General features: G+C 52.1%; 5 protein-coding genes across 8 annotated transcripts in view; 3 read left to right on the forward strand and 2 right to left on the reverse strand.

The window, feature by feature from the left end:
* Positions 1-1,848, forward strand: part of Tbc1d14 (TBC1 domain family member 14) — a 106,783-nt gene extending 104,935 nt beyond the window's left edge. The window contains exon 13 of one of the 2 annotated variants that reach the window (XM_058572439.1): positions 1,494-1,848. In XM_058572439.1, coding sequence (XP_058428422.1) covers positions 1,494-1,610 — 117 coding nt within the window. In that variant the 3' untranslated portion in view covers positions 1,611-1,848. The remainder of the gene's footprint in view (positions 1-1,493) is intronic. The other variant, XM_046423464.2, reaches the window with a different exon arrangement.
* Positions 1,788-4,007, reverse strand: Ccdc96 (coiled-coil domain containing 96). Its single transcript, XM_046423469.2, has one exon. The coding sequence runs from the start codon at positions 3,919-3,921 to the stop codon at positions 2,182-2,184; it is 1,740 nt and encodes a 579-aa protein (XP_046279425.1). The 5' UTR covers positions 3,922-4,007; the 3' UTR covers positions 1,788-2,181.
* A 437-nt stretch (positions 4,008-4,444) lies between these two features.
* On the forward strand, positions 4,445-21,891 carry Tada2b (transcriptional adaptor 2B). Of its 3 annotated transcripts, XR_009224819.1 has the most exons (4): positions 4,445-4,738; positions 14,458-15,511; positions 18,812-18,913; positions 19,822-21,891. XR_009224819.1 is itself a non-coding variant. In XM_046423470.2 (2 exons), exons 1-2 carry the CDS (start codon positions 4,469-4,471, stop codon positions 15,448-15,450), a joined length of 1,263 nt encoding a protein of 420 aa, XP_046279426.1. In that variant the 5' UTR covers positions 4,445-4,468; the 3' UTR covers positions 15,451-18,016. The 3 variants fall into 3 exon arrangements, 2 of the variants coding, with proteins under 2 accessions (XP_046279426.1, XP_046279427.1); XM_046423470.2 differs by lacking the exons at positions 18,812-18,913; positions 19,822-21,891 and having other exon boundaries at positions 14,458-18,016; XM_046423471.2 differs by lacking the exons at positions 4,445-4,738; positions 18,812-18,913; positions 19,822-21,891 and adding an exon at positions 4,893-5,065 and having other exon boundaries at positions 14,458-18,016.
* Positions 19,908-26,665, reverse strand: Grpel1 (GrpE like 1, mitochondrial). Its single transcript, XM_046423475.2, has 4 exons — positions 26,522-26,665; positions 23,377-23,539; positions 21,885-21,966; positions 19,908-20,565 (listed from the first exon to the last, which is right to left on the reverse strand). The coding sequence occupies exons 1-4, from the start codon at positions 26,620-26,622 to the stop codon at positions 20,219-20,221; spliced, it is 693 nt and encodes a 230-aa protein (XP_046279431.1). The 5' UTR covers positions 26,623-26,665; the 3' UTR covers positions 19,908-20,218.
* The window catches only part of Sorcs2 (sortilin related VPS10 domain containing receptor 2), a 403,770-nt gene continuing 402,707 nt past the window's right edge, over positions 26,589-27,651 (forward strand). The window contains exon 1 of the mRNA XM_046423462.2: positions 26,589-26,721. The gene's annotated coding sequence lies outside the window, so the exon portion shown is untranslated. The remainder of the gene's footprint in view (positions 26,722-27,651) is intronic.

The following is a 27,651-nucleotide window of genomic DNA, read 5'->3' on the forward strand; positions in this document are numbered from 1 at the left end:
TGCTCACAATGTATTTTTCAGGCCTTTGCTCGTGGTGCTGTGGATCGAACCCCAGGCTTCACACATGCTTGGCAAATAATCTGCCGCTGAGCCCCAGCCCCAGCCCCAGCCTTTGCTTTTAATACTCATAAAGATAACCTCTGTGTGACAGTCCTGTCCTGTGGATCATCTGCATTGGGACTGTCCACAGTCTACCTGCAGTGTTTCTTGCTTTGACTACAAAACTGCCCCTGCCATATTCCCTCCTTGGTTTTACTTTTGAGAGGATGGTCTTTCTTCCTGTAATTTATTTTTGAATCCAACACAGGGCTTAGCAGTTTCTGAGACATAACATTCAAATAAGGTTTATTTTCAGAATGTGAAGGAGATGGGTTAATACATTAGCATAATGCCAAACCAACTGCTGGCCTCCAGGGACCTAGATCTCAGTGGGGGGTAGAAGCCTAAGGAGGCCCTCTCTGAGCAGGGACTGCATGCTGGGTGGGCCACAGACAGCGCTGCGATACCATGCTGGGGGTCATCTGTGGACTTCTTCCTTCAGAAGTTACCCTAGGAAACAGTCTGTGGAGTGTTGCTCTTTGCTGGTGAAGCATGGCCCTGTAATCTGATTGGAACCACAGGAGGTGGGCCACAGGAGGGGGTGTATCTGTCCAGCAACCTGAGGACATTGGTGACTTACTTTGCAGTCCTTACTTGGTCATTTGCAGCTTAAAGCTTTCTGCAGCTGGGCTGGGATCCACTTGTCACAGGGTTCCAAGCTGCAGGATTCGGCTGGGCAATGCTGTTGGTTCAAAGTCAGCTGAGAATACCTGCTCTCTCTACAGTACACCAGAGAGACAAAGGACAGCATTATCATGAAAGCCACTGCTTGGTCAAGACATGCAGCACTGTTGACCCTTCACCAGGAGGCTTCCCCAGCAGCAGAAGAACCCAGTGGGCCTGCACTGCTTCTAGCTGGAGCCACGAAGAAGAGAGTTCTGTTCGCAGGGACTTACTGCTCCACTTGGCCTTGATGGACAAGGGGAGAAGGAAGACTCATCACAGTAAAGGGAGGACGGCAGTGGAAATCTAAGCTTTTTACTGCCTGCCTCAGTACATGTGTGTGACATCAGAGAAAATAGTGTACTCAAGCCATGGAAGTTAGGAGTTTTAATTTTCCTCTACCTCACAGGGAATATACTTTAGAAAACGAAATCATGTCATCAAAAGATAAAGCAGTGGCAACATTCTCAGCCACTGAGCCACCTGTCCTGAGTGGGGTTTCTACCAGTCTTCAGAGGCACCCAGCACCAAAGACGGATGGTCTTCCTATGACCTGTGAAGTTTAGGAATGAGCGAGCACCCTGTTGCCATCAGAGAGTACTCGGCTGGGTGCAGAAGGCTGTCATATGTGATGGCAGCAGCCACCATTCACAGTCTTGCACCTGGTAAAACCAATGGCACTGTTTTGTTTCCCCTGGGTAAAAACATGCCACTTTTATTTTTTTAAACAGATCAATGCAGTTTTTTCAGAGGATCCAAGGAAATGTTTGATTCTAATGGAAAACCGTCATCAAGACAGAAACATAAATGGTGAGAAGACTGAGCTTTCTTCCACTGAAAAAGTATAAAGACAACCAAGCATTGGCTTCCTTTCCTGTTTCCTGGAGAGAGAGGGATGGATGGATGGACACATAGATAGATGGATGGATATTTACATGCCAGAAGCTAGTACTGGCTACTGACAAAGCAAGATCAAGGGGATTTTGTGAGTTTCTAATTGAGACAGTAATTCATGACTACACAGCTTAATAAATCCAAAGAGAATTTAATAATTTGCTTAAGCACAGATTTTTCGGTACTCTGCCCACTTGTTGAACTTCACCTACTTACACATAGAAGAGGAACAGTGTTCTTTAGTACTAAGTTACTGAAATTATGGAATTGTTCAACTCTTAATTTTTAGTTTTTCCTGAGAAGTCACGTTACATTAAATCACTCCATTTTTGTTTCTCTGGGTCTATTGCTTCATCCCATGTAAAATTGCTAACCCAATTTTGTGGTCAGCACTAGTTTTGAAGCTGAAAAATGAGAAAAACATCATGGTTCCTAAACCAGAGATCATAGGCCTCTTAAGGATAGCAACAAGGGAAAGTAAAAGTGGATAAGACAATGTTTTGCTGCCTCTATTCGTCCACCATATCAGGGGGGGAGGAAGGCTTTGGCTTCCCTGATCTTCTGCCTCATACCTTTGCAGGATAAAGTAAGCCCAGCGTGATGGCGCTTAAGGGATTCTAGGCGCTGGTTGAGTAGTTCAGTCTTGTCCATCTTTTCTTCCAAGTCTCGAAGCAGTGATTCCTTGCCCAGAAGGCCGCACTTCTGGTTCAGCTTGATGTTGTCACCCCTCAGGCTGTCTCGGGCTTGCTTGGTCTTGGTCAGGATGTCCCTTCCTAGAGCCACCTGAGCCTCAATTTCCAAAAGCTGTGCCTTTCTGCATGCATTCTCCATATCCATGAAGTGCAGCTTTTCCTTCACATGGGTTATTATCTGCACATTGTTGGTCACCTTGTTGCGCAGTTTTAAAAGTTCCTCATTTCGTTCCTCCACTTTCTCGTTGAAGGTCTGGTTCTCAATCTTAAGCTGTTCAAAATCAATGAGGAGCAGACCTTCAGTCAAGTCCTCCTGGGCCTTCATTCTGGTTTCAAAATGCGACAGGCTTTGCTTCAGCTGCACATTCTCCAGCCGCACAGCACTCATCTCCTTCTCCTTTTTATCCTCCAAGGCCTGGATCTGCTCCACCTCCCGAAGTGCAGCCTGGCGCCCACCCCGCATGCGGCAGCTGCCCATGGCCTGCATCACCACCTGCTTCTTGAGTGCCTGGAATCGGTGCCACTCTTTCTCTACCCTGGCCACCTTCTCCTGGCACTGCTGCTTCAGCTGGGCCAGCTCCTGGTGATACCATTCCAGGTCATTGGCCTCTTGCTTCTTCATGTCCTCCAGCATGGCCAGGTAGTGCAAATATGCCTGTTCTTTCTCGGGGGCCTCGGGCTCTGGGCCCTTATCTGGCGCCTCCACTGCTTCCACGCCCTTCTTCTTGCGCAGCACCTCACAGATCTTGTGCTGAAGGTACACATTGTAGCGCTGATAGCGGTTCCGCTCTACCACCAGGGTGTTGTACTGCTCCAAGAGCTCATTGCGAAGCTGCTGCTCCTCCAGTTTCTGCACCTCCTCCGACCACTCTTGGTCGTGGTAGTCTACTGAGCCCAGTAGGGAAGATTTCTGCCTTTCCTTGCTTTTCTCCTTTCTTTCAGCACTCTCTACCTTACTCTCCTCCTCCTCTTCTTCCTTCTCTTCCTCTTCCTCCTCTTGCTTAGGTTCCTCTCTTTCAGTCGCTGGGGCTGGAGCAGCATCCTCGCGGGTAGTGGATAACTGCACAGAGTCCCTAGACAGGGCTTTCTTCTTAGTCGTCGTCGTCGTCGTCTTTGCCGCCGCTCTCTCCTCCTCCTCGTCCTCCTCTTTCTCCCCCTTCTCTTTCTCCTCCTTCTCTACTTTTTCCTCCTTCTCTGTAGCCTCCTCCGGTTCTTCGGGCCTGGTTTCGGATTGCGGCTGGGCCGTCGCTTCTTCGGGCTCAGGTTCGGGTTCGGGCTCGGGCTCGGGCTCAGGTTCAGGCTCTGGCTGCTTCCCCGTCTCTCCTAGCCCGTCCTCATCCGCGGCCTCGGTGGCCGCCGGCCCTTCTGGCGCCTCGGTCGGCTCGTCCTCGGTGGCGCCTCCCTCCTCGATCTCTACCAACCCAGCCGCCTCCGCTGCCTCTGCCTCAGGCTCAGGCTCCGAGGTTTCGGCGGGGCTCTGGAGGTCAGAGGTGGCCTTGGTCCCAGAGACGAGGCTTTCCCCATCTCCGCTTTGGTCCAGAGAGTCCCCAGCGAGCTCGGAATCCCCTTGCATCTCCGACCACAGCTTCCAGGCCTCGGTCCCGGGCTGAAGCTGTTAGGTTTCCCGGGGCAACCGGGCGCACGCGCTGAGCCCCACGATTGGCCAAACACTATTTGGCATCCTGCCCCTCCACCCCACCTCCGGCCAGAGTCGGCCAATAGGAGGCCGCGAGAGGGGCTGATTGGACTTGGGCGCCGGGCGGTGCCTCGGAGGGCGTGGCGCGCCCTGGCCGCTTCCGGTCTGCGCACCGCCCACTGCCCGACCGAGGGCGGGGCGTCGTGGGGGTGGTGGCGGGCGCGAGGGCGCGCAGGCGCAGCGCGGCGGGCTGGCGGCCGGGCGGGGGCGCGCGGGCGCCTGCGCGATGCGGCGGGGCGACGGTGGCGGCGGCCGGCCCGGGCCCGAGGGCGCCTGCGTGCTGCGGCGGGACGCTGCCCGGCTGGCCGGCTCGGGCGGCGCCTGGGCGGGGGCGGCCGTGGCGGCGGCAGGAGGCGCGGGCGCGGCGGGCGTCTGCGCGCTGACGGCGGGGGGCGCGGCGGGCCGGGCGGGCGAGCGGGGAAAGATGGCGGAGCTGGGTAAGAAGTACTGCGTGTACTGCCTGGCCGAGGTGAGCCCGCTGCGCTTCCGCTGCACCGAGTGCCAGGACATCGAGCTGTGCCCCGAGTGCTTCTCGGCCGGCGCCGAGATCGGCCACCACCGCCGCTACCACGGCTACCAGCTGGTGGACGGCGGGCGCTTCACGCTCTGGGGGCCCGAGGCCGAGGGCGGCTGGACCAGCCGCGAGGAACAGCTGCTGCTGGACGCCATCGAGCAGTTCGGCTTCGGCAACTGGGTGAGCGGAGGCCGGCGGGCGGGCGGGACCTGGGCGCCCGGCAGGTGTGCGCGGGGCCGGCCTCCGGGGCCGGGCGGCCGGGGCGCCCTGGGAGCCGCGCGGGCCTGCTGTCTCCGGTGCCTGTCCCGTCCTGTGTGCGTGCTGGGGGTGTCCGCGGGCGCCCTGAGGGTCGGCCATGCCCAGGCGCTGCGGCCCCGCGACACCCAGGACACTGTGCGATGAATGGCCAGTAATGATGAACAAAGGCGCCTGCACTGGCAGGCACGGGCCCCAAGGTCTGCCCTGCTCTGTCAGAAGGTTTCCGTAAAGACGCGTCTGAGAGAGAAGGTGAGAGCTGGGCTGGACTCCGTACACTGTCCGTCGTGCCCCAGGCTCTCTTGGGGAGAGCGGAGCGTTTCCTTAGGTTTCAGAGAAGAAGAATAAAAGTCTCTGGCTGCATTGTCACCAAAACCACCAAGGATGTGCAGCCACCTTCGGGCTTTCTGAGAAGTAGGGAAGCGACACTGGACCCCTAATGGCTCTTCCCCCACAGTGCTGCTCTCCTGCCTCCCACCTGCTGCTTTCATCTCCTCTTGCTTTCCTCAAGACCATTCTGCAGCCCTGGAATCTGTTCTTATAATTCATTAGGAAAGAAGTTGCTCCACAAATTACTACCTGATCACCACCCTCCAGACACCTCTGCCTCACTTTGTCCTCACGTGCTGTTTGTGGTTGCACATTGAGCATCTGCTTTGTGCAGAGCGGACACTGGTGAAGGATCCTGAAGGGGAGAAGCCCTCAACCTTGCCTTCAGGGAGCTTATGGTAGTGTGTTCATTTGCTCTAGGCTTCTGCCTTCTGGTTCCCTGCTGACCTACACAGTGACCTGGACTCAGCGCCATGCTCATCACTCAGGTTGCAGCTGACACCTGTCGCGAATGCCTTCTTCCACGCCTAGTTCATCAGCAGCCCCCTTTTCAAAATATGTGCAGAACCTAACCCCACTTGGGACCCTAGTGCAGGCTGACCTTCACCCCTCTGCTTGTCTCCCTGCTTAGTTCTCACCTCATCTCACACACACAATCAGTGATATCTTAAGCACAAGTCACGTCTCACGGGCCCTGGTGGCTTCCAGGTCTACTGGGGTTTACCTCACTGTCCACTAGGCCATCCAGTGTCTCTGGACCGCTGGAGCCCCACTGGTTACCCTGATTCTTTTTCCTTTTTTCTGCACGGAGTGTGCTACCTCCAGCGATGGCTCAGAGACTGAGCTCTGCTTAAATGAGTGCCTCAGAGAGACCCATCCTGGCCGTCATTCTTCCAGCACTTATTGCCACAGTATACCTGGGGACACTGAGCGCTGCAGAGTGCCCTGCTCCGAGTGGAGCACTTTGTATGCAGCTCTTGAAATCTTCTCAACAGCCACAGGTTTGGGATGCTCAGGACAGCTGGGGCCTTCTAACAGTCCTTTTCAAACTAATGCACTGGGAAGCTTGTTAGAATGCAGATTTTGGCTGGAGTAGACTGCATTCTTCTTAGCCCAGGAGGAAGGGCCTTGGGACTTGCTGCTCTTAGTGTAGGCTTGGCCTTGCCACTTGCTGGGCTCCGGCAGGCCTGAAGTGCTGCTGCCTTGCTAACAGGCCACAGGTGCTGCCCAGGACAGCACTAGTTCCAACACTGAGTAGGAAGCGCCATTATTTCTCCAGCTGTGTCGTCTTGGGCTGGTTGTTTCCCTCCGTAGGCTTCATTTTTCTTCACCTGAGGCTCTTTCACAGTTTGCACGTGTGGTTCTCTTTCAAGTGTTTATGCTGATCCGTGCCCAAAAGTCCTATGCTCCACTCGGGACAGCAGGCCATGCCAGTTCTGTACGGGCTCTTCCTGTATGTAGCTCATGTGATCTGAACAGTTCTTATTCCTAATTTACAGTTGAAGAACAGCAACTGTGAGACTGAGCTGCTTGTCCAGGAGTCCACAGCTTTGCATGCAACAGGGCCAGGTTTGAGCTCAGGCCTGCTGACTGCAGCCAGGGCCTTCCCATGGTTTAAGAGCATTAAGTAATGTGGGTCGGAGGCCCAAAGCTATGGATAGGGCTGGAGGTGTGGACAGGCTGGAAGGGCTGTCCTGCAGCCAGACTGGGGCCTGCTTCAGGGAGAGATTTGAGCCAGGGAGGTGACTGGGTGAGGGCAGGAGCAGGTCCAGGGGCTGGGGCTGGATGTGGAAAGAGGCATTGTGGGCATCAGGGAGAGCGAAGAAAAGATGAGGGCCGTGTAGCTCTGGTTTCAGATGGCAAGTGGGGAGACAGCCCCGGGCTGTGTGTTCAGTGTGGAGCTCTAGGTGGGGTGAGCCAAGAAGGCAGGGTTGGGGTGTTGCTGAAGTCTGGCAGCTGAGGCGGGGGAAGGGGGGGCGGCTGAGGGGAACGAGGTGTATCTGAGGAATGTCAGCCATTGATCCAGGAGGGTTTGGGGATAGTCATGGTCATGGTCTGGCACGGGTGTACCCATGTGTTGGACAGTGGGGGGGGGGGGGCGTAATGTGGGATGAGACCTTGGCAACAGTGGGGAAGAACTGGCCAACAGACAGTGACCCCGTGGGTCAGTCCACTGGGCACTGAGGGTCTCCAGGTAGCTGGTGGGTTCCACAGGTTCAGAGTTGGAGCACAGGGACACCTCTGGAACACAGTCACAGAATTTCAGGACAATTGGAGACTTCACTGGAAGAGCCACGGCTTTGTTGGTTATCCCAAGTCCCTGAGCGTTGCTGAGGAGGCTAATGGAGGAGGTCCCACCTCTGTGGACTACAGTCAGGGGCCTTGGGAAATGGGGCTCAGGCTGGCTCTTCAGGGTTTGGATCAATGAGATGAGCAACTGGTAAGGGCCTGGTGGCCTGCATGGTACACTCAGGTTTGTCCTTGGAGGCAGGCGGATGTCCTGAGTCCGTCACGTTTGCCTTTCCTGCTGGGCACTGCCCTATAGTGGGTCACGGCGTCGTACACTCACTCATCTGCCAACTGGCGCTTGCTCAGTGCTACTGTGTCAGCCCCTCCAGAGACACTGCTAAGAGTGACAGCCTGCGAGCTTTCAGGGGCTGTGTGGTGAGCCACAGTTCTTGTCCTGAGCTGGCCCGATGGAAAGGTAGTGAGTGGAAGGAGCTGTTCTGCGTTCTAGGAGTCCGATGTATTTGGGGAAAAGGGAGGACTGGAGATGGAGACTCTGTCCCCATGGGGCGGGCGAGGAAGGCAGGTGAGCTTGTGTGCAGTTAGGGTTTGGGCTGGGATTTTGGAGCTGCTTCCTGCTCCTGAGGTACAGGCGTGAGTCCATGTGCTGACACGAGCTCCCCTTGCCCCCACCCTGAGGCCAGATTCTCCCTTTTACAAATGAGGTAACTATTGTGGGTGCTGAAGGATGGGGCAGAGCTGGAGTTTGGGTCCAGGTCTTCTCCTTGCTCTGTGATTTCCCTGACAGCACAGCCAGAGGCCACCAAGCCCAGGGCCCAGCCTGGACGCTGACCTGGCCTCTCCAAGGCTCAGATGGAATCTTCAGTATTTATAAAAAGGATCTCACGAGCTCTGAGGCAGCTGGGCCCTTCCACTTCTCTCTGGGCTGAAGGCTGCTTTGGGAGCATGTGATCTCCAGCCCATAAGTGTCCTGATAGTGGGTTTGTAGGACTTGCTTTAAGGAAAGGCTGGAGGGAAGATCTTGGGTGGGGAAAGGGGCTAAATTTAATAGGGCCAAGCACACTTCAATGTGCATCGGATCATCCAGGAGGCCTAGCTGAACACATCTCGTGCCACACATGTGAGTCAGCGATATTTCCTGCAACTTCCCAGGCTGGTCAGCAACCCTTTCTTAAGAGCCACTGAGCCAGGCATGGTAGAACATGCATGTAATCCCAGTGATCTGAGGAGACCGAGGCAGGAGGCTCTCAAGTTTGAGGCCAGCTCAGCAACTTAGTGAGATCCTGTCTCAAAACAAAAATTAAAAAGGGCTGGGGATGTAGTGCAGTGGTGGAATGCCCTGGCCTCCAGTACAGGAAAAGGGAAAAAAGCAAAAACCACCAAGGTAGAACAGGAAGATGTTTCTCTTAAAAGAAACTGTTAGGCAGGGTGGGTAGCACATGCCTGTAATCCAGCGACTCGGGAGACTGAGGCAGGAGGATTGCAAGGCCAAAGCCAGCTTCAGCAACTTAGTAAGGCCTGAACAACTTATTGAGACTCTATCTCAAAATAAAAAGGACCGAGGCTGTGGCTCAGTGGTTATGTGCCTTTGGGGTTCAATCCCTGATACCCCCCAAATAAAAAAACTGTTAATAATTATTATTATGATGATGATTATTGGTATTGGGGATTGAATTTAGGGATATTCAACCACTAAGCCACATACCCAGTCCTATTTTGTACTTTAAGACAGGATCTCACTGAGTTGCTTATTAGCACCTAGCTGTTGCAGAGGTTGGCTTTGAACTCACGATCCTTCTGCCTCAGCCTCCCAAGCTCTGGGATTACAGCCATGTGCCACCACACCTGGCTTAGAATATGAAATTTATCATCTTAACCTTTTTCTCTTTTTTTTTTGGCAGTACTGGAGACCAAACCCAGGAGTGTTCTGCCACTGAGCTACACACCCAGCCCTTTTTATTTTGAGACAGGATCTAGCTAAGTTGCCGAGGCTGTCCTCTAATTTATGGTCCTCCTGCCTTAGCATCCCGAGTCGCTGGGATGACAGCTGCCCACCAGTACCCAGCTACTTTAACCATCTTAGGCGTGCAGTGCAGTGGCACTGCACACATTTTTGTTGCTATGCAGCCATCACTACACCTACCTGTAGGACTGCAGCATCCTCCCCAACAAGCTCCACTCCTCACCCTCCATCCTCAGCCCATGGCAGTCACTGTGCTGTCTCTGAAGCCAGCCACCCCAGGGCCTTTTGAAGCGGGCAGTGCTTGTCCTTCTGTGGCTGATGTGCCCCACCTAACAGGATGTCTTCTCCTTCTCCCTTCTCTTCCTCTGCTGCTGAGGATGGAACCTAGGCCCCTGCACATGCTAGGCAACCACCCTACCCTGGAACCACACCCCTGGCCCTTTGTATTTCTTGAGACAGGGTCTTATGAGATTGCCCAGGCTGGCCTCGACCTTGTGTTCCTCCTGCTTCGGCCTCCCATGGCTGGGATCACAGGCATGGCCACCAGTGTGCCTGCTGAGTTTAATTTGTATCGTATCATGTGCTGGCCAGTGATGTTTCACTGTGGGCTGCACCTCACTCTGTTTACCTGTGGGTGACCGCGGGCTGCTCAGCCCTGGGGGTGCCTGGTGTGTGCGGATCTCTTCAGTTTCCAGTGCTCCGGGTCACTACCTAGAGGCAGAACTGCCGGGGCAGAGTCTGGGCTTGGTTTCTGAGGAGCTGACCTGCTCTTTCCTGCAGGGCCGTGCCGCTCGTCTCCGCTCTGTCACAGGTGGCCTCACCTGACCCCAGGCTTTCATCACCAGGCCCTAATGGCAGTCCTGTCTGTTGGTGAGTCCTTTGAGTGTGGAGAGGAGGACGGCGATTCAGAACTGAGGCTTCCCATCCACACAGCCCAGGAGTGGTGGCCAGGGAAAATGGTCTTAGGGACCCCATCTGACACCCTGGAAGGATGGGCTGCGAAGCCAGTTGGAGTCCGCGATTCCAAGGGCTTGTCTGACCTGGACGGAGGCAAAGCTGTGTGCAGGGCGGTTCCTCTTCCTGACAGGCTGGGGGACTGTTGATGTCCCCACCTGCCTTTTTCTGGCCATACTATCCTGATGCTGCCTGTGGGAAGGTCCTGGGGGTTGCTAGCTAGGTGTCCTTGCAGGCCAATGTCTAGGGGAGAACTGAGATTGGTGGCATAGGAGTGGCTTAGCAGGACTGAGAGGATGAGAGAAGCTTTGTCCAGCCTGGGGACCACGCCCAAGTGCACATTTGGTCAGCGGGCAAAGAAGGCAGTGCACGGAGCTCCTAAGAGGGTGGGAGCCTCAGCCTCCCAGGTCTCCTGTGTATCCTGCAGAGTGGCCGGAGGGTGACCACCAGGAGGCACAGGCAGCATGAGTGCCAGAGCACTGATGTAGGGGTGAGAAGTGAACGGTGTGGGATGGCGTGGAGCGCCTCCAGGGTGCTCTGCCTCCCACCGTGTGCTCTGCACCCTGTTCTTCCCCTGCGGTAGCAGCTCCTCCCGTCCTTCAGGACACTCAGCAGCTGGGGCTGGGTTTCCACTCTACAGCAGCACTTGCCTAACATGTGCAGGGGCCTGGACCCAGTCCCAGCACCAAAGGGGAAAGACTATCCAGCGGTGGGTTCTGGTTCCTGTCTTCTGCTTCTGCCTGGCCCTGCTCTCAGGCTGCCCTCCCCTGGTGGAGCCCCCAGACCCTGCTCCCCAGAAGGGCAGCCTCTGATGGCTTCTGGCCCTTCCTATGAGTGTTCCTATGCTCTTCTCCATTTGAAGAGAGACTGAAGCAGGAGCCGGGCCTCTCCTTGGAGACAGTGCATGCCTACCTACCTCTGCAAAGTGTGGCACCGGGCCACCTGGGAAGGGAAGCCCTGCACCATGGCCCGCCCCAGCCTTGTCCCTTGTCTTGTACCTCACAGTCCAGGTGCCAGGTGAAGAGAGGACCGCAGGGCCTTGAGACCTGTGGAGGAGCAGTGGACAGACGAGAACTCAAGGCTGAGCCAGGGCACTGGGTGTGTGCAGCCTGTGTCCAGCATGCCCCTCGGGAGGCCAGTCTCTGCCTGGGTCACGGTCTGGGAGGAAGTGTAGCAGCCCAGGGCCCAGCCTTGCCATTTGTTGTTATAGCAGCAGGGTTTGTCTGAGGCAGGGTGTGTGCTGTGCTATGAGGGTGTGGGGTGCCAGGCACACGTGGCCAGGCCCCTGGGGATGGATGTGGCTCAGCAATGACCAGCCTTGTGCCTGGATGGCAGCTCACCAGAAGGCTGACTTTCCTGATCTGTAAAACATGGGCCACAGCGGCACTGATTCCCCTAGGGCTGTGTGAGGACTTGGCAGATGGTGTCTGTCGCCGTGCTCTCTGTCTTCATCTTGTCTGGGGAAACACGTAGGACAAGGAGGGTCACAGACCCTGCCGCAGCAGGGGGTGGGGGACTGGGAGCCATGAGGCCAGGATGTGTGCCAGCTCCAGGGGCCACTGAAGGCCTCCTGGACAAGAGGACCTGGGTCTTGAGAGATGAACACAAGTCTTAGGAGTGAAGCTGACAGCTCCTGGATGGCAGCAGTAGCTGACAGAAGCACAGGCTGCACGGCCCTGTGCACACAGGCCTCCAGCTCCCCCACCACCCTGGAAGAGGGTCTGCTATTATTTCCGAGTTCAGAGGAGGGTCAAAGACACAGACACCCTATAATTTGTCCAGTCACAGAGCTAGAGAGGGATGGAACCAGGCCTGGAAGCCGGGAGCCTGGCCCAGAGCCTGTGCACATGGAGAGGGAGCATCTCTAGTGGGTGAGCAGTGGTGGAGCTGTGAGGAAAATGGGCTGGACCTCGGACAGGTCCCACCAGGGCATCTGGTTGGCTCCTCGGGTCTGTGCTTCCCAGGTTTCATGGGCTGCCAGGTTGAAAAGTGTTTGGGAGGCTGACATAGAACTGCTAACTTTAAAATCTGCCAAGTAAGGATTTTATTTTTTCTTTTAAACCAAAACTCTGCAAGTGGTCTTGCTGGCCACTTCTGAGTTTCTTGCCATGTAACCTTGGTTAAGAGACTGGGTACCTCTGAGTCTCTGAGAAAACTGGGACCCCCAGCCTCACTGGCCTGGGAAGCCCTCTCAGCACCCATCTCTCAGAGGTCTTGGATAACACTGGATGTGTCTGGACCTCCTCCCGGCCTCAGACAAAACAGGGCTAGTGCTCACTGCCAGAGAAGCCACACAGGCCTAGGCCAGCTCTGCTGCTGTCGCCTAACAGGGGGTGGGACTTAGCAGTTTTGCCCTTCAGATGCCCTAGTAAAGAGGTCTGCCAGGGCTCTCCATCCAACATGGTCCTTTCCTTCCAAGAGCAGGAGCACGGACTCTGTATTAGTTAGACATGACCAGTAGTTCTGTCTGTCCTAGAGGCCAGTGTAGGCCCTGGGGGCTTCTGGCCTCAGGGCCGTAGGAAGAGAACAAGCCCTCATCTTGGTGGCATTGACCGTGGGTTCCTGTGCCACTGTGGAGTCTGCAGCCTCCACACTTGAGTGGGGCCTCCAGCAGCCTGGGCCACCCAGAATGGTAAATACTCCAGTAGCAGATAGTCACAGTTTGGTGTTTCGTCTTGTCCTAAATGCTTCCTGAAACAAAATGAACATATTTGATGCCACTAATGATGTTTTTAAAAAGAAGGAATCACATAATTCATTCTAAGACCACCATCTATCTGTTGCTGCAATCCTGTTTTCTGTATGCTTCTGAGGAGACCTCACAGTGGGTCTCAGGACTGCCTTCCTCATTCCTGCTTTGCTGAGACAAGCTCATGACCCTTGCAGGTCTCCTGGGAAGTGGCCCAGACCTGTGCTCTAGGGCTTGTCCCAGAGAAGCCTGGGATGGAGAGGCCCAGGCCAGCTTATAAGCATTGCCAGCTTGAATGCACTGGTTGGTTCCTGAGTTCCAACAGAGTCTTCAGGGGTGGAGACAGGCCACCCGAGGTGGAGTGCTGATGGAGCTGTGTGGCCAAGGTGGGGTAGAGCAGATTGTCCACTCCTGGGCAGCTGCGGGCTGCCATGGCACTAAGGCAGAGCTGGGCAGTGGCGACAAGAGCCGGTGGCTGGGTGACTGAGTGTGTATTTTGGGCAGTTACTTTCTGAAGTGGCTTTAGTGGTTGACATTAAGGAAGAGGCCTCTTGGCAGAAGGAAAAGATTGAAGGAGTTCTACGGTTTCCTCCCATTAATCACCCTGGCGCTGTGGCTCCCTGCTGCAGGGGTGTGCACTCCTGGCCTGCGGTAGTGCCTACTGGCTTCTTGGGCAGGGAAGCTGTTGTGAACCAAGGCCCTCTCCCTCCAAAGGCCAGCGGGTATAAATCTGCCCAAGGTCACAGGAGATTTTGTGGTGGCATGGTGGAGACCAGAACCCTCCATCTAAGAGCCACACTCTGATCCCCTGGTTTCTAAAGTGGGACTGGCCCACCTGTAGTAGCTGTCCCACTCTCCTGCAAACCCTGCACCAGCTGTCACTCTGAGGAAAGGGACAAGCTAGCTCTTTCAGAGCTCAAGGCTGGGCAAGTTCTAATGGCAGTGTCTGGCCCTTTCCTTCTTGGGTGGCTAGGTACATGGGAGAACAGAGTGTCCTACAATTGGGCCTGAGTCATGGTCTGGCCTTGTCTCCATGGGTGTATCTGTTTTCCGGTCTCTGTGAGGGGTTTAGGCATTCATTTCCTGCCTACCTGCGTCTGGGATACTTGATCTCCAAGGGTGCAGGGTTTGCAGGAGAGTGGGACAGCTGGTACAGATGGGCCAGTCCCACTTAAGAAACAAGGGGAGCAGATGTGGCTCTTAGATGGAGGGTTCTGGTCTCCACCATGCCACCAGAAACTCCTGTGACCTTGGGCAGATTTATACCTCTCTGGTCTTCACTCTCAGTACAAAATCTGTCCAGGTTCCTTCTAATGTGGACCTGGAGAGAACGCAGGACTAACTGTCTTCGAGTGGGTGGGAAGTATTCCAGGTGAGCCTTTGTGAACAGGTTGACGGGACTTGGGTGAAAACATTGTGACAGGCTGGCTTTGCAGTAACCTCTGGCCTTTGTTGTCTTAGGAAGACATGGCTGCTCACGTGGGTGCTTCCCGGACTCCCCAGGAAGTGATGGAGCACTATGTGAGCATGTACATCCACGGGAACCTGGGGAAGGCCTGCATCCCCGACAGCATCCCCAACCGGGTGACAGATCACACCTGCCCCAGCGGAGGCCCCCTCTCGCCCAGCCTCACCACCCCGTTGCCTCCGTTGGACATCTCAGTGGCCGAGCAGCAGCAGCTAGGCTACATGCCACTGCGGGACGACTATGAGATCGAGTACGACCAGGACGCCGAGACACTCATCAGCGGGCTGTCCGTGAACTATGACGACGACGATGTGGAGATCGAGCTCAAGCGCGCCCACGTGGACATGTATGTGCGGAAGCTCAAGGAACGGCAGCGCCGGAAGAACATCGCCCGTGACTACAACCTGGTGCCTGCCTTCCTGGGGAAGGACAAGAGGGAGAAGGAGAAGGCGCTGAAGCGGAAGATCACCAAGGAGGAGAAGGAGCTGCGGCTGAAGCTGCGGCCGCTGTACCAGTTCATGTCGTGTAAGGAGTTTGACGACTTATTTGAAAATATGCACAAGGAGAAGATGCTGCGAGCCAAGATCAGAGAGCTGCAGCGGTACAGGCGAAACGGAATCACCAAGATGGAAGAGTCGGCTGAGTACGAAGCCGCCAGGCACAAGCGGGAGCGAAGGAAAGAGAACAAGAACATGGCTGGCTCCAAAAGGGGCAAGGAGGAGGGCAGGGATGGCGAGTTTGCAGCCATCGAGAACCTTCCTGGGTTTGAGCTCTTGTCAGACCGTGAGAAGGTGCTCTGTAGCTCTTTGAACTTGAGTCCAGCGCGCTATGTGACGGTGAAGACCATTATAATCAAAGACCACCTCCAGAAGCGGCAGGGAATCCCCTCCAAAAGTCGCCTTCCCAGTTATCTGGACAAAGTCCTAAAGAAAAGGATTTTAAACTTCCTCACAGAAAGCGGGTGGATATCCAGGGATGCCTCCTGAACAAGGGTGTCCTGGAGCGTCCCCAGACACTTCCAAGGCTGGAGCAATGCTCAAGTAGCTTGTGAGCCAAATGGCATGGGGGGAGGGGAGAGGAACCGCCTTTTCCCCTGTTGCTCTTTTTAAACAAATTGAGTTCCTTTTTTTAAGATGTAAAAATCTTTTCAATGGTCCTCTGAAAGAAGCAATAGTAACAATCTTATATTGGATCATGGGGGAGACAAATGTTTCTATTTTAACTTGGTCCTAAAAGTAACCCTTGAAGATGATGATTTGCCTTTGCGTGTTCCGTTTGGAGACTGTTAAGAGATTGGATGATTTCCTTTTCTTTCCTGAGCCGCCTTCCCTTCGGGTGCAAAGCTGTGGGTGCAGGGAGTGACATTTTCCTGCTGGGCCGCCAGCCACCCATCAGCTTTCCCTGGTGACACACGCTCTTCTCAGGCAGGGCTGCTATAGGCGCCCCTTTTCTGAGCCCACTGATGCCCCCCCCACGACACCCCACATGGCCCGGGGCACGAGGCACTTTATAGAGGGGCCCATGGGACACAGACCTGCCCCTGTGTAACAGATGAAGATGAGGCCAGAGAGCACCAGGAGGTTTCCTTACACACTTGAGGAAGAAGCCTTGTTTACACAGTTGATCACGTGAGCTTCCACTTAGCTGTCAGCAGCGGCCAAGTGTGAGTTTGCAGCTCCCAAATCCCAAATCCTGCCTCTTTTTAGTCTGAGCCCAGCCTGCTGCCCACTTGGGGATACCCCCTGGGTACATCCTTGTTTTGTCCCAAGGATGGGAACCCTGGAGTGGGAGGGTCACAGGACTAGTGGGAACTGCCTGGCTTCCGGGGGTGCCCCTTGCTGCTGTGACTACCTGTAGTGCATTTGACTTGGAAGACCCCATTTTAAAGAGTTCCAGGCCAAGTGCTCAGGGTTCTGAGTTCTGGCATTAGCTTCCTCAGGATTCTTCTCAGTTACAAGTCCCCTTCTCACAGAAAACAATGACCATGCTAGCCCAGCTAGGCGAATTATTTAGTGCATGGCCAGGCCTGCTCCCGTTGGCTGGGCAGAGCCATAGTTCCAGCCCACACAGGCCCTGGTAAGTGTGGCGGTTCCCGGCTGTGTCTTGGGGCTACTGTGCTGCTTCCTGCTCGCCCTCTTGCTTCTGACTCAAAAATGGCTCCTTCCCAGCCCAACCGAAAAGCTCGTTTCTGGGGCCTTCTTCAAGGACATACACGGTACCTTCCTTTTAAACTTGAGGAAGTCGCTTGTCTTCCGGCTGCTCAGGGTTCTCGTGCCCAGACCCTGCTTTAGAGTCCCTGGATGACCATAGACCCCATTCTCCCTGAACTCATCCTGCCCCTGTGCCCCCATAGGTACAAGAGCCTGTTTACCTCCTAGAATATTTGAGCTTGAAGTACATTAAAGTGAAGTTATTCAAAGGAAAAAAAAAAAACCCTCCTCATTTCCAAGGACGACTTGATTATGTGCCTTTTCCTTTCTTTTTACATCCTCTGTCCCTTAGGGTGAGTTTTTCAGCATTAAACAAAACATTCAAGTACACTGTTTAGTTGCAAAGTGTGTTGCGGGCTGGCAGAGGAGTACCTGCTCGCTAGACCAGGGCTTCTCAGCAGATGCTGAGCAGTGACACTGCTCCAGAGTGCTGGCTGCGTGCTGCGCCAGGGACAGTGACAAGGATGGTGCTGAGTTCTTATATCATCACAGCCAGTGGTTCTCAGAGTGTGGATCTTGGGTACCTGTTTACAAATGCAGAATATGGACCCCACCCGGTCCTCTTGAATTGGAAATTCCATGGTGGAGACTAGCAAGCTGTCTTTCAAACCCTCTAGGTGACTGGGAGGGAGCTCAGTTTTGACAGCCACTGGCTTTAGCTGTCCTGGTGTCTCATTTGTTGATTTTCTACACCACCCGAATACTAGTTTGGTGAGGTTGAGTCTAGTCTTATTTTTTTATATAAAATGATAGGCCTACATTAAGCTTGAGAAGCAGAGGATCCTGAAAATGTGTGGCCCAGGCCAAGAGTTGTCCAGTGAAAACCTTTGTGCTTAAGCAGTTTTGTAGTGTGTGTGTGTGTGTATATATATATATATATATATATATATATATATATATATATGTGTGTGTGTGTGTGTGTATATATCTTTTTGATGGTATGAAGAATTTATTTAGGCTTGACTGTTTTAAGACACCATAATGAATGTATAATTAATTTATGTCAAAGTATTAATATGTTGTTACAACAGGAAAGTAATTTTAGGATTGGTTGCCTCTTATCTGCTCCAGCTTTCTGTTATATTAGTTCTTACCTCTGCATTAGTTTGGAGTGTTTATATTCAATTCTCACAATAAATTAGCTACCATAATCCTGTGAACTAAATCTTTTCAAATTTTACACAAACTGTCTTTACAAAGTCCAAAAAGATAGATAGGTAATTTTTCAGGCATTTGAAATAATGCTCTCTGGGAGGCCAACATTCCAAGAATGTATTAAAAACTACAACTCTGGCTACCATTTTTATTATTCTTTTACATATTAAACAAGTTGAGAACAGAACAGTGCCTTTGCTTGCTTCTTACCGTTTCTCGAGCCTCTGTGCCTGCTTCCTTGCAGAGCCTTAAATGCAGCAGTGAGCCAACACTGAGCCCAGGGGCACGGTGTGCCTGGCATGTTTGAGTAGCACACTGGTTATCAAGCCAGCCCCCACCATCCCTAAGTCAGCCTAAGTGGGCTGACTTTCCCACACCTGAGGTCTGCACCATACAGCTCAGCCCCCACGCTGCAAGCAAGCAACACCCATCGGTACTAGGTACTAGAGTGGAGCTGACCATATCATTTCCAGCATGAATTTGTCATTAAAAGATGTCTTCCCATTGGTGGTGATTGTGGATAACTGAAATATACTATTGAAGACAAGTTGGCTGTATCTGAGCTGTAGTCATCCCTTGGGTTGGTTCCTGGATGCCTTACCCCCCACTCCATTCAGGATTCCAAACTTTGAAATATTTAAAATAATAGTATTTGCATATAACCTGTGCACTCTCAACTTGCATCATCTCTAAGTGACTTATAATGTCCAATACAGTTAGATGTCATGTACAGATTGTATTGTGCAGGAAATGAGGACAAGTGTGTTCAGTACGATTGGTTTCAATAGTTTTGTTCTGCAGTTAGTCAAGTTCATGGGTGTTAACACCCACAAACACAGAGAGCTGACTATATGTCTTGAGTCATGAACTTAGTGCTTTTTAGCGACTCCAGCTGTAGTTGAACAGTAAGAGGAGTGCACGCACACACACACTCTCAGAGAACAGTCTGAACATGTTGTCTCATTCAGGCTTTGCTTTGCAGGAGAGTTCCTGGGTGGATGCACACAGCTGCACAGCATAAAAACAGGCTGGGCTGGACCCAGGCCTGGGTTCTCTCCAATGTTGGGCTGCCTTCACTTCCAGGGTATGTATTTGACCAAATAACACAAAGCAACTTCAAGGAAAGGAGGAAAATGCTTGCAAATAGGAAAAATGGAGATTATTGCTTTTGTTTTTCAAAATTACTGGCAAAATATATAACTATGCCCCATTTTTTTTTTAAACACAGGAAATGGATTTACCAATATTGCCTTTTCACCTAAAAAAGGTCAAGAGGTCACTGTTCCCTTTTGTAACAGATGCCCCAGCCACTCAACCTTCCTCCAAGATCTGGACATTATATGAGGCACAGAGACCCCTCTGCTGGAGTCACCGTGTGTGGCTGCAGCTCTGGAGGGCTTTGTCCCAACCCCTGCTGTGGTGTGCCTTCTCCTGGTCACTGGGTCTGAGCCTGGAGGGCTGCTCCCTTCCCAGGTGGTGGCACCTGCACACCAAGCAGCCAACTCCCAAGCTGGGGTAGATAAAGGGGAGAGTTAAGTCACACTTGCCTTGGGCTCAGGGGTCACCACTAAAGGACACGTCATTACCAGAAATAGGAAAATAAACATTAGGCTTTTAATCCTCTTAAATAGAATTTTAAAATTAAACAAACATTTTAAGTACACCAAGCATGCAGTCCCCACTGAGAAGGTCCATCTTAATAGGAACATACCTTGAGGTTATTAGTAACTAACTGAATAGATTTAAACAACTGAGATGACAAAACAGGAAAAAAGGATTTACTTTGTCAAATTCACTTGGCAAAATAAGGTGGTTAGAATGTTCAAGTTCACATGCTCCCTTCCCATCTCCACAGAAAAGCCAAGGTTGACCATTCCTGGCATCTAGATGCTAGTTATAAATGAACTTGTATGTTCTCAAAGGTAGGCATCAATTTTTTTTGTTGTTGTTTTAATCAAGAAACATGTTTCCCCTCCGGCCTTTTCTTCACAGAGTGAACCCAGCAGTAGCCAAAGGTGCCAGCACTCAGTGCTGCAGTGAGCTGCACACGACGGCACAGACGGGCGGCCAGGCAGCCAGACAGTTCCTGAAGACCTTTTATTTGTTTAAAGTACTTTGCAATCACGAGTTTCAGCAGATACAGCGTTATTCACGATACTCTAGAGGTCCCGTCCGCCCTCTTCTGGAAGAATATGGAGCTACTAAACATGTGGTACTAAGAAATCAGACTCCTGGACCAGAGCTCCTGGACGCAACTGTGTACCCAGCTTGATTCTTTGCAGCCACTTGACCTTTCCATCAAGGCTGGACTCCCAGAGGAGAAAAGATAGACCCGCCTTTCAAGAGTTACAGCAAGTGACTTAAAAGCCAAAGGCCCTGCGGGAGGCAGTTATGCTTCCTTCACCACCCCCACCAGGGCAGGCCTGAGGGTGCGCCCATGCAGCTTGTACCCCACCTTGCTAACCAGCGCCACCGTACCCGGTTCCTTGCCCTCTACTGGTGTGTGGAACAGCGCCTCATGTTCATAAGGGTCGAACTTGGCTCCAAGGGGGTCCAGCTTGAGCAAGCCGTGCTTTGTGAATACCTTCTGGATCTGCACCTCGGTCAGCACCAGCCCCTCGTACAGGCTTTTCAGGTGAGGGTTTTCATCTTTAATTTCTTCCTTTGGAACACTCTGTGTTGCCTTCTCCAGAATGTCTGCAACCTCCAGCAAGTCTTTGCAGAAGCCCTGGATGCCTGATAAAGTTAAAGAAGGTGGGTCACAGTCCACATCCACTGCACCTGGGAATTGAGCTTGGTGTGCTTCATACATAGGCTGCTTATGGTGCCCGGCCACAGCACCTGTTGCCCCAGAATCTCAATGCTTCCACCATTTAATACAGAAAAGACAAAACCCTCCAAAGCCTCTCCTGGCTGAAAGCTGGAATCACCTACTACAGTAGGGGGAAAGGAAGCCAAGTGAAGGGCTAAGGTCGAAGCACCCTTGAGACTCCCAGGCAAGGGTGCTAAGCAGCATGTATGGAATGAAACTCAGGAGACTGAGCTGGAACAGAGACCTAGGTGTGGAGGCCCTTTAAACCTGTGGGAGTGTGGAAGTCACCCGGAGTGCCGGGAAGAGGGGAAAGAGGCCTGGTACTCAGGTCAGGCAGGTTCGTATTACTCAGGGAGGAAGAGTACCAGGAACCCAGGTGACCCAAGGAAAAGTGTTCCCAGGAAAGAGGTGTTTCTGTGTTGGATGCAGCAGCATGATGAGATGAGGACTCTATTTCCATCTGGTCCCTCACCCTCTCTGTCCTTGGGTAGCCATAGGAATTCCCATCCTGAACCTTTGGCTCCTCACCTTAACACAGGACACCACACCTGGCAGTTAACCAAGTGACCCACAGCAAGCACTCCTATGGCAGCCTCAGGTCCAGTTACTACCACAGGTGCCAAACTGGCAGTGATGGACAAAATGCTGGTGCCATGACTGTGATGTGTGGCAAGTCACTAAGCCTGGATTACCTCAACTACAAAGCGGGAAGGCAGCAACAGAAGCACCAAAGCTGACAGTGGAGGCTGCACAGCAGGAGTCCTGAAGTGACAGCACTGCTCTGAAGCGTGAGGGAGCCACAAGCAGCAGGGGTGCCATAGACATCCCTGTATGCCATTCGGTTACTAGGACTTTCCTATTCACAGAGGTCATTTTCTTGAATCGGGGAAGAAAGCTGAACATAGTTTATTCTGACTAGACTGTGGCATAATCAGACCTCCTGCTAGTCCTGGTGAAGAAGCCTGCAGATGTGCCTTCTACAGCTGGCTAGGGGCTCCCTAGGGTCTGCACAGGGAGGGTGATAATAAAACTCCTGCTGTGTGGACCACACAATTCCAAACACTGTCACAACTACACAGTCTCTGCTCCTATACAGACACTTTCACTATGAACTCATCTTGAAAAACCAGAGGGGGTGTGAATTCTGCCCCCACCCCGGCTTGTTCTAGGTACACCTGCACCCCCTCTTCTCCACCCTATTATGTTCTTTCTGGGACCAATAACACATAATGTTTAAAGTTACCATATAATTTCGCCTCTTCCACCAGTTTTTGGCTCCTCAGTCTCAAGTTCTCAGTATCTGCCAAAGCTCGTTTGTATTTTTCCTAAAGAAAAAATAAAAGGTAAAAGATTTACATGAATCAAATATGGAACAAATTTACAGGAAAGTCATCCTAATTTGAAAATGATTATAACACACTCCAAGTCAAGATACAAATAAGATCTGTCATTCCTTTTGAGATATTGGACAAAAACAGAAAAGCTCAGTGAGACCAATTTATACTCATGTTAGCATTTCCAGCGAGTGGGAGTAATGCTAGGGCTCCCTGCGCTGATCCAAGTGCACAGAGGTGAAAAGACCAGAGGAAAATCCTTCACCCCCAAGGAATAAGCACTAGTCTCCCCAGTAGAATGTCTGACTTCAGGCAATATGAGCACCTTGCTAGGGGCGACGCCATGTCCAGTCCCATTCCTTCCGGGAGAGGGGGAATGGACTGGGTGTGAAGGGGAGGCCTTGATCCCATGGGGACATGACCCTGTGGATGCACCTCTGTGCCTTCCAGTTTGCCTTAAGGACTCAGTTCACATGCTCACTGTTTAATAATTAATCATGGCAGTTTGGGGAAGTCCCCGAATTCTTACCAACCCTCTCAAGAGCTCCCCACCTCTGGAGTGCCTTCTGCTAATGTGTACTGAAGGGCTCTGTGCGGGTTTCCATACTGCAGCTGAGCCAAGTCTGCAGGCAGTCACAATGCAGAGGCAGGCAGCTTGGGCTCACCCTACCCCATTCACCCCTGGCTCTGGGAGCTGCAGGTGGGTGAGCCTGGGGTTCCCTTGGCTGCTCTGGGCCTCAGGCTCCTCACCTGTAAACAGCTTACTCATAAGAACATGTAAAACTGCCCACACATAATCAGTGCTTTGGGAGACATAAATATTTGATGTTTTTAATCTTAAATCCTTAAAGAACTTGATTTGCAGATGGATGGATTTCACTATAAACAACATATATAACTGAAAATAAAGCCATCATGTCAGATGTTATTTCTATATTTATTGATTAAGCTATACCAATATCATTGGTTAATACTTTTCAATTATATATATCTGAATTAAAGAAGTATGCAAGGTAAGAAGAAAAGCACCTGATCAGTGCTACTTGTGCTTTTCAGCAATAAGAATCCCTACTGCTGCCAGCTCACACAACTTCTACTTCCCCATGACAGCAGCCCAGGCCCCCACTCCCACCCCAGTTTTAGTGACCACACGGAGCTTTCCTCATCTGTAAGACCGTCTCAGGGTAACCACCTGGCACGTGAGGCTCTTGTCATGTCAGAAGTGGAGCCATACGACGTGGTTCTCCCCTCCACTGTGGTGGTCACCTGCTACATGAGCAGTGGGTCAGACTGAATGCCCTGGCTTGGGTCTGTCACCAGTGACATGTGGGGCCTTTTCTGTGGACCACACAAGAAATAATTCAGCCAAGTCTGTGTCCCACAAGAGCCATATATCCTCACCATAGTGTCTCTCAGCTGTTCTTCTAACTTGACCTTCTCTTCCAAGAGGATCTTGTCTGTAGAGGGAGGCTCTGTCTTCTGCTCATTGTGACCCATGTCCTCTTCCAGGCTTTGGCCATTGTTCTTTTGTTTTGTAGCTGTGCACAACAACCGAGGAGAGGGCCTACAGAAAAGTCCACACATCAGAAATGACAAATGTTTTTTGGAAAACCAGACACAGGACATAGGAGATTTGGAATACTTTTGAACTCTGCTATTGACTGTTTTAGGAGCAAACCTATTTCAGATCTTATAAAGGCAAACTACAAATGACACACACACATATATTAGTACATGCCAAATAACGTCATTCTGGACAACAGATCGCATATGTGGCAGTCTTTATACCTCATAACCTATGTGTGTAGTAGGTTATACCATCTATGTTTGAGTAAGTACACATGTAACATTCACACAAGGAAATCACCTAACAATGTAGCTCTCAGAAGGTAGTTCCTATTGTTTTATGACTCATGACTATATAAGACCAACTGCAATACATGCTTAAACTGATGGGTACCTAACCTTCTCTTCTTGCATTCCAAGGTGTCTTCTGAGACACAGAGACCCCACCTGTGTTTAATACAGCAGACACTGTCAGAGATGAGACCCACTGCTGACATCATGGACAAAGATGGACCAGGCAGAGATCTTACCTCGAAGCACTTTCCATCATGTAAAAAAGGTAAGATGTCTATACACAAAGAATTGTAATTGGGGGTTTAAAAGTTAGTAAAAGAATCCCAGTGCTTTGAGAGACTCAGAAGACTGGAGGAGAAGAAAAGGCTCTATAGGACCGGTGAGTTGCACACAAGAGCAAAACATGTAATAAAGAGGTCATTGCTTTTCACACCTGTGGTAACAGTCTACAATGGACCCTTCTACTCCTTTCTGTGAACCTGAGAAACATGAATACATGCATAGCCTCTCTAGTTCATTTTCAGAAAATATGAACAAGAGCAGGGTGGACAGACAGATAGATGCGCTTCAGGAAGTGGGCACTGCCTGGATGAAGGTGTGGAGGTAGGAACATGAGACTAACAAATGAGTACTAACAAATCCTGGAAGATATTTAAGGTATTATCCAATCTGATATCCACGTGAAAAGATTCAATGACATGCCTAAGGTCACAAAGCCTTTAGTGATAATCTTAAAACCCAGGTTTCTTCACCAGGATCAGCAGGAGCTCTTATTATGCCACAGTCCAATCAGAATAAACTACATTCAACTTTCTTTCCTGATTCAAGAAAACTACCTCCATGAATAGTAAAGTTTTTGTAAACATAATATACATAGAAGGATGTTTATGGCAACGCTGCACAGGGACAAGCTGGACACAGTGTTCTGAAGTAAGGAAATGGCTAAATGAACTGCTGCTTCCCCAATCTGAACTATCATGCAGCTACTAAAAGATGAGTTAAACAGTCGTCCCTCGGATGCACTTGTGTGTCTTCTATTAAATAAGAAATGCAACTTCATGCACCATTTAATGATAGGATACATTGATACATTCTAAGAAAGATGTCATTAAGCAACTCTATCATGCGAACCAAAACGGCTAGGATGTCACTAGGTGATACAGTCTTAGGGGACCACTGTCCTGAATGAGGTCTGTCACTCACGGGAACTTGTGCAGTGCAGGAACACAAAACATGTTCATATGTAGACTGTTACTACAGGTGTGAAAAGCAATGACCTCTTTATTACATGTTTGCTTTTCTGGTTTTCAGGAATTTAAAAAGTAAGGGTATTGTTGAGATGCCTGCCTTCTGAGTCCGTCCGTCATGTGTGTGTCCCCCCACCCCCCGCTGAATGTGACAGTCACACTGCCTTTCTGCAGGTTGGCTCTGCTGTGTGCAGACCCCTTCCTGATGCCAACAGAGGGTCTAGCCACCATGTTTGAGAAGGAAAAACACAGGGTCCAGAGTTGCAGCTGGTCTGCTGTCTCAGAAAACTATCACTGTGGGAATTGTGATTACCATTCATTCAGCTCTCTTGCCTCTAGTTAAGCATCTTTCCACAAAGCCACAATTTCAGAGACAGAAATGATGCTGACTTCCTGGTACTTTTTTTTTTTTGGCAATTCCAGATACAAAACAACAAATTATTGAGCTCTAAAAAGCCTTTTTACTTAAGTATTCGGAGAAGCCTGCCACATTGTTCCCATGGTGCTTTACATGAACTTAGTAAGATGCTATTCACGCCTTGTCACCCTCATTGCAAGTAATCTTTGGCTCATCTGCCTGGTCTCACCAGGTGAGTGAGCTCCTGGCGGGAGAAGACCAGCCCTTACTCTGCTCAGTTTCTACCCAAAGTTTGGACAGAAATAGCTTCTCTCGACTTGGTGAATAACTTGCTTCTAGGAAAAATTTTCAAGGGATGAGATAAGAACTCTCTATATTTGCCGAACTCACTTTAAGACAGGTCTTTCAAAAACCAGAAGCAACGGGTTAAAATGAAAACAGTGACGAGTGCTGGTTCTTCTGACCCGCAGGGAGCCTAAACGAACTGCCCACAGCCGGACAGGCTCTGGTGCTTTTTGACCCCAGACTCCAGCGAATGCTTAGAAACTTGAGGCAGAACGGGAAATGCCCGTCAGACGGGCAACGGACCCTCCGGCGCGGCGCCAGCTGAGCTGCGGGCACTGGTGAGCCACAGCCCCGTCCCGGCTCGCTGCGTGACCTTGGGCAAGTCTTGGGTCTCTCTGCTTGTTTCTTCAACCGCAGAAGCTGAGGCTGCCTGGGTGCCCGGGCGCGCAGGGGAAGCGGACGACTGCGAGGACGCTGCGGGCCCTGGGCCACACGCACACGGGGGCCGCCGAGCTTCCACTCCAGGCACCCCGGCCAGGACCCCTCCGTCCCGCAGCCCACGGAGCCCTAAAGCCCCACGCTTCGGGTGCAGGCGGCGGCGCTCCCGCTGTCCGAGCCCAGGACGGGCACACCCCGGCCACAGAGCAGACCTTGGGGGCGGTCGGAGTCCGCGTCGGAGCCGCGGGCCCGGGGACCCCGACGCTGGTGATGAGGCCGGAAGGGCCAGGATCGGAGCGGCAGAAATGGCGCTGAGGAGTCGCGCTCCCTCAGCCCAAAGAAGCCCGACGCCCCTTACCTGAGAGACAACGCCAAAGCCGGGAGACCGCGCCGCGCTAGCCTCACACACCGAGCCGCCATGACTGCCGCTACGGCCTCCGTCACGCACGTACCGGGCATGCGCCGAGGCCGCTGTCCCGACTTCACGCCCCACTATTTCTCATCAGCCAATCCTAGGCCGCTTATGCTGTGATTGACAGACCATAGTCACCAATAACGGTAAGTCACAGCAGAGCACAGTCTCCCCCCCCGTGATGGGCGGGGTCTGAGCCCCGCTTCCCGGAGAGCCCCAAAAAGCGAGGTGAAAGGTGAAGAGAACAAGAGGAGGAGCCTCTTCGTGGGCGGGGAAAGTATGGGGAAGAACCAGTGAGGGCGGGGCGGGGCCGAGCGGAGGGCGCTGGTTGGGTGGCGCGTTTCCTTCGGGGCCAGTCTTGTTGTCACCTCCCACCCTGTTGCCCTTTTTCGCTGAGTGCCGCTGGGGCTTGCGGCCCGACACTCGTGTCTGAGGGCGCCACTAGCCGAAGGAGGCAGGGAGGCTCGTAAAGTGAGGCTGTGCTACCGGGAGGCGCACTCCCGGCACGCCTATCCAGGTGGTGCGGGAGGAGGGGGAGGGACATGGCTGGCTGGCTGTCCCGAGTTACAAGGAAAACTTTAAAACGAGACCCAGGAAGCGGATATGACGAAGTGTCATCACGTTTGGTGTTGGATGTCGGGATTCTGGGTGTTAGATTTGAACCTGTCATCTTCTGTTTTCTGAGTAAGGCACAAACCACAAAATGGGAAAAATACAGGAAAACTTTTGGGACCCTCTAAGGCTCATAAATTCAAATACCGGTGTGGTTCTGCCACACACCCCTTAAGTGTCTCAGAAGACTGACGAGAGGGCGCTACTGGCTCTACCCCTTTTGCTGCGCTTTAAGCTTGGGGCCCAACAAAGGCTCTTACCCGACTTCTGCTCTGCACCGCTGACCTCCAGGGCATTCCCCGGGGCCAGCCGGCGCCTGCAGAGGCCGGCCTCCCACCCAGGATACTACCTGCTGTGTTCCACTTCTGAGAACCAAAACGCTGTTCTTTTCCTTTGTTTTCATTGAAACCTTTCTTTCAACCGATGCTGATTGAGCACCTACTGTTTCCCTGCACTGTGCCACC

Source organism: Marmota monax, unplaced genomic scaffold (assembly GCF_021218885.2).
Source record: "Marmota monax isolate L192 unplaced genomic scaffold, Marmota_monax_Labrador192_F-V1.1 WCK01_AAM20220418_F8-fsc00009, whole genome shotgun sequence".
NCBI classification, from domain to species: Eukaryota; Metazoa; Chordata; class Mammalia; order Rodentia; family Sciuridae; genus Marmota; species Marmota monax.

What these genes read in the sequence shown, in the direction of transcription:
- Grpel1 (XM_046423475.2), bottom strand. Translation starts at nt 26,622, where the DNA reads ATGCCCGGTACGTGCGTGACGGAGGCCGTAGCGGCAGTCATGGCGGCT. An exon ending in GCTTTGGCGTTGTCTCTCAG is followed by an intron (nt 23,540 to 26,521) that starts GTAAGGGGCGTC and finishes ACTTTTCTGTAG; the next exon opens with GCCCTCTCCTCGGTTGTTGT. An exon ending in GGAAGAGGCGAAATTATATG is followed by an intron (nt 20,566 to 21,884) that starts GTAACTTTAAAC and finishes TAACTTTATCAG; the next exon opens with GCATCCAGGGCTTCTGCAAA.
- Tada2b (XM_046423470.2), top strand. Translation starts at nt 4,469, where the DNA reads ATGGCGGAGCTGGGTAAGAAGTACTGCGTGTACTGCCTGGCCGAGGTG. An exon ending in AGTTCGGCTTCGGCAACTGG is followed by an intron (nt 4,739 to 14,457) that starts GTGAGCGGAGGC and finishes TTGTTGTCTTAG; the next exon opens with GAAGACATGGCTGCTCACGT.
- Ccdc96 (XM_046423469.2), bottom strand. Translation starts at nt 3,921, where the DNA reads ATGCAAGGGGATTCCGAGCTCGCTGGGGACTCTCTGGACCAAAGCGGA.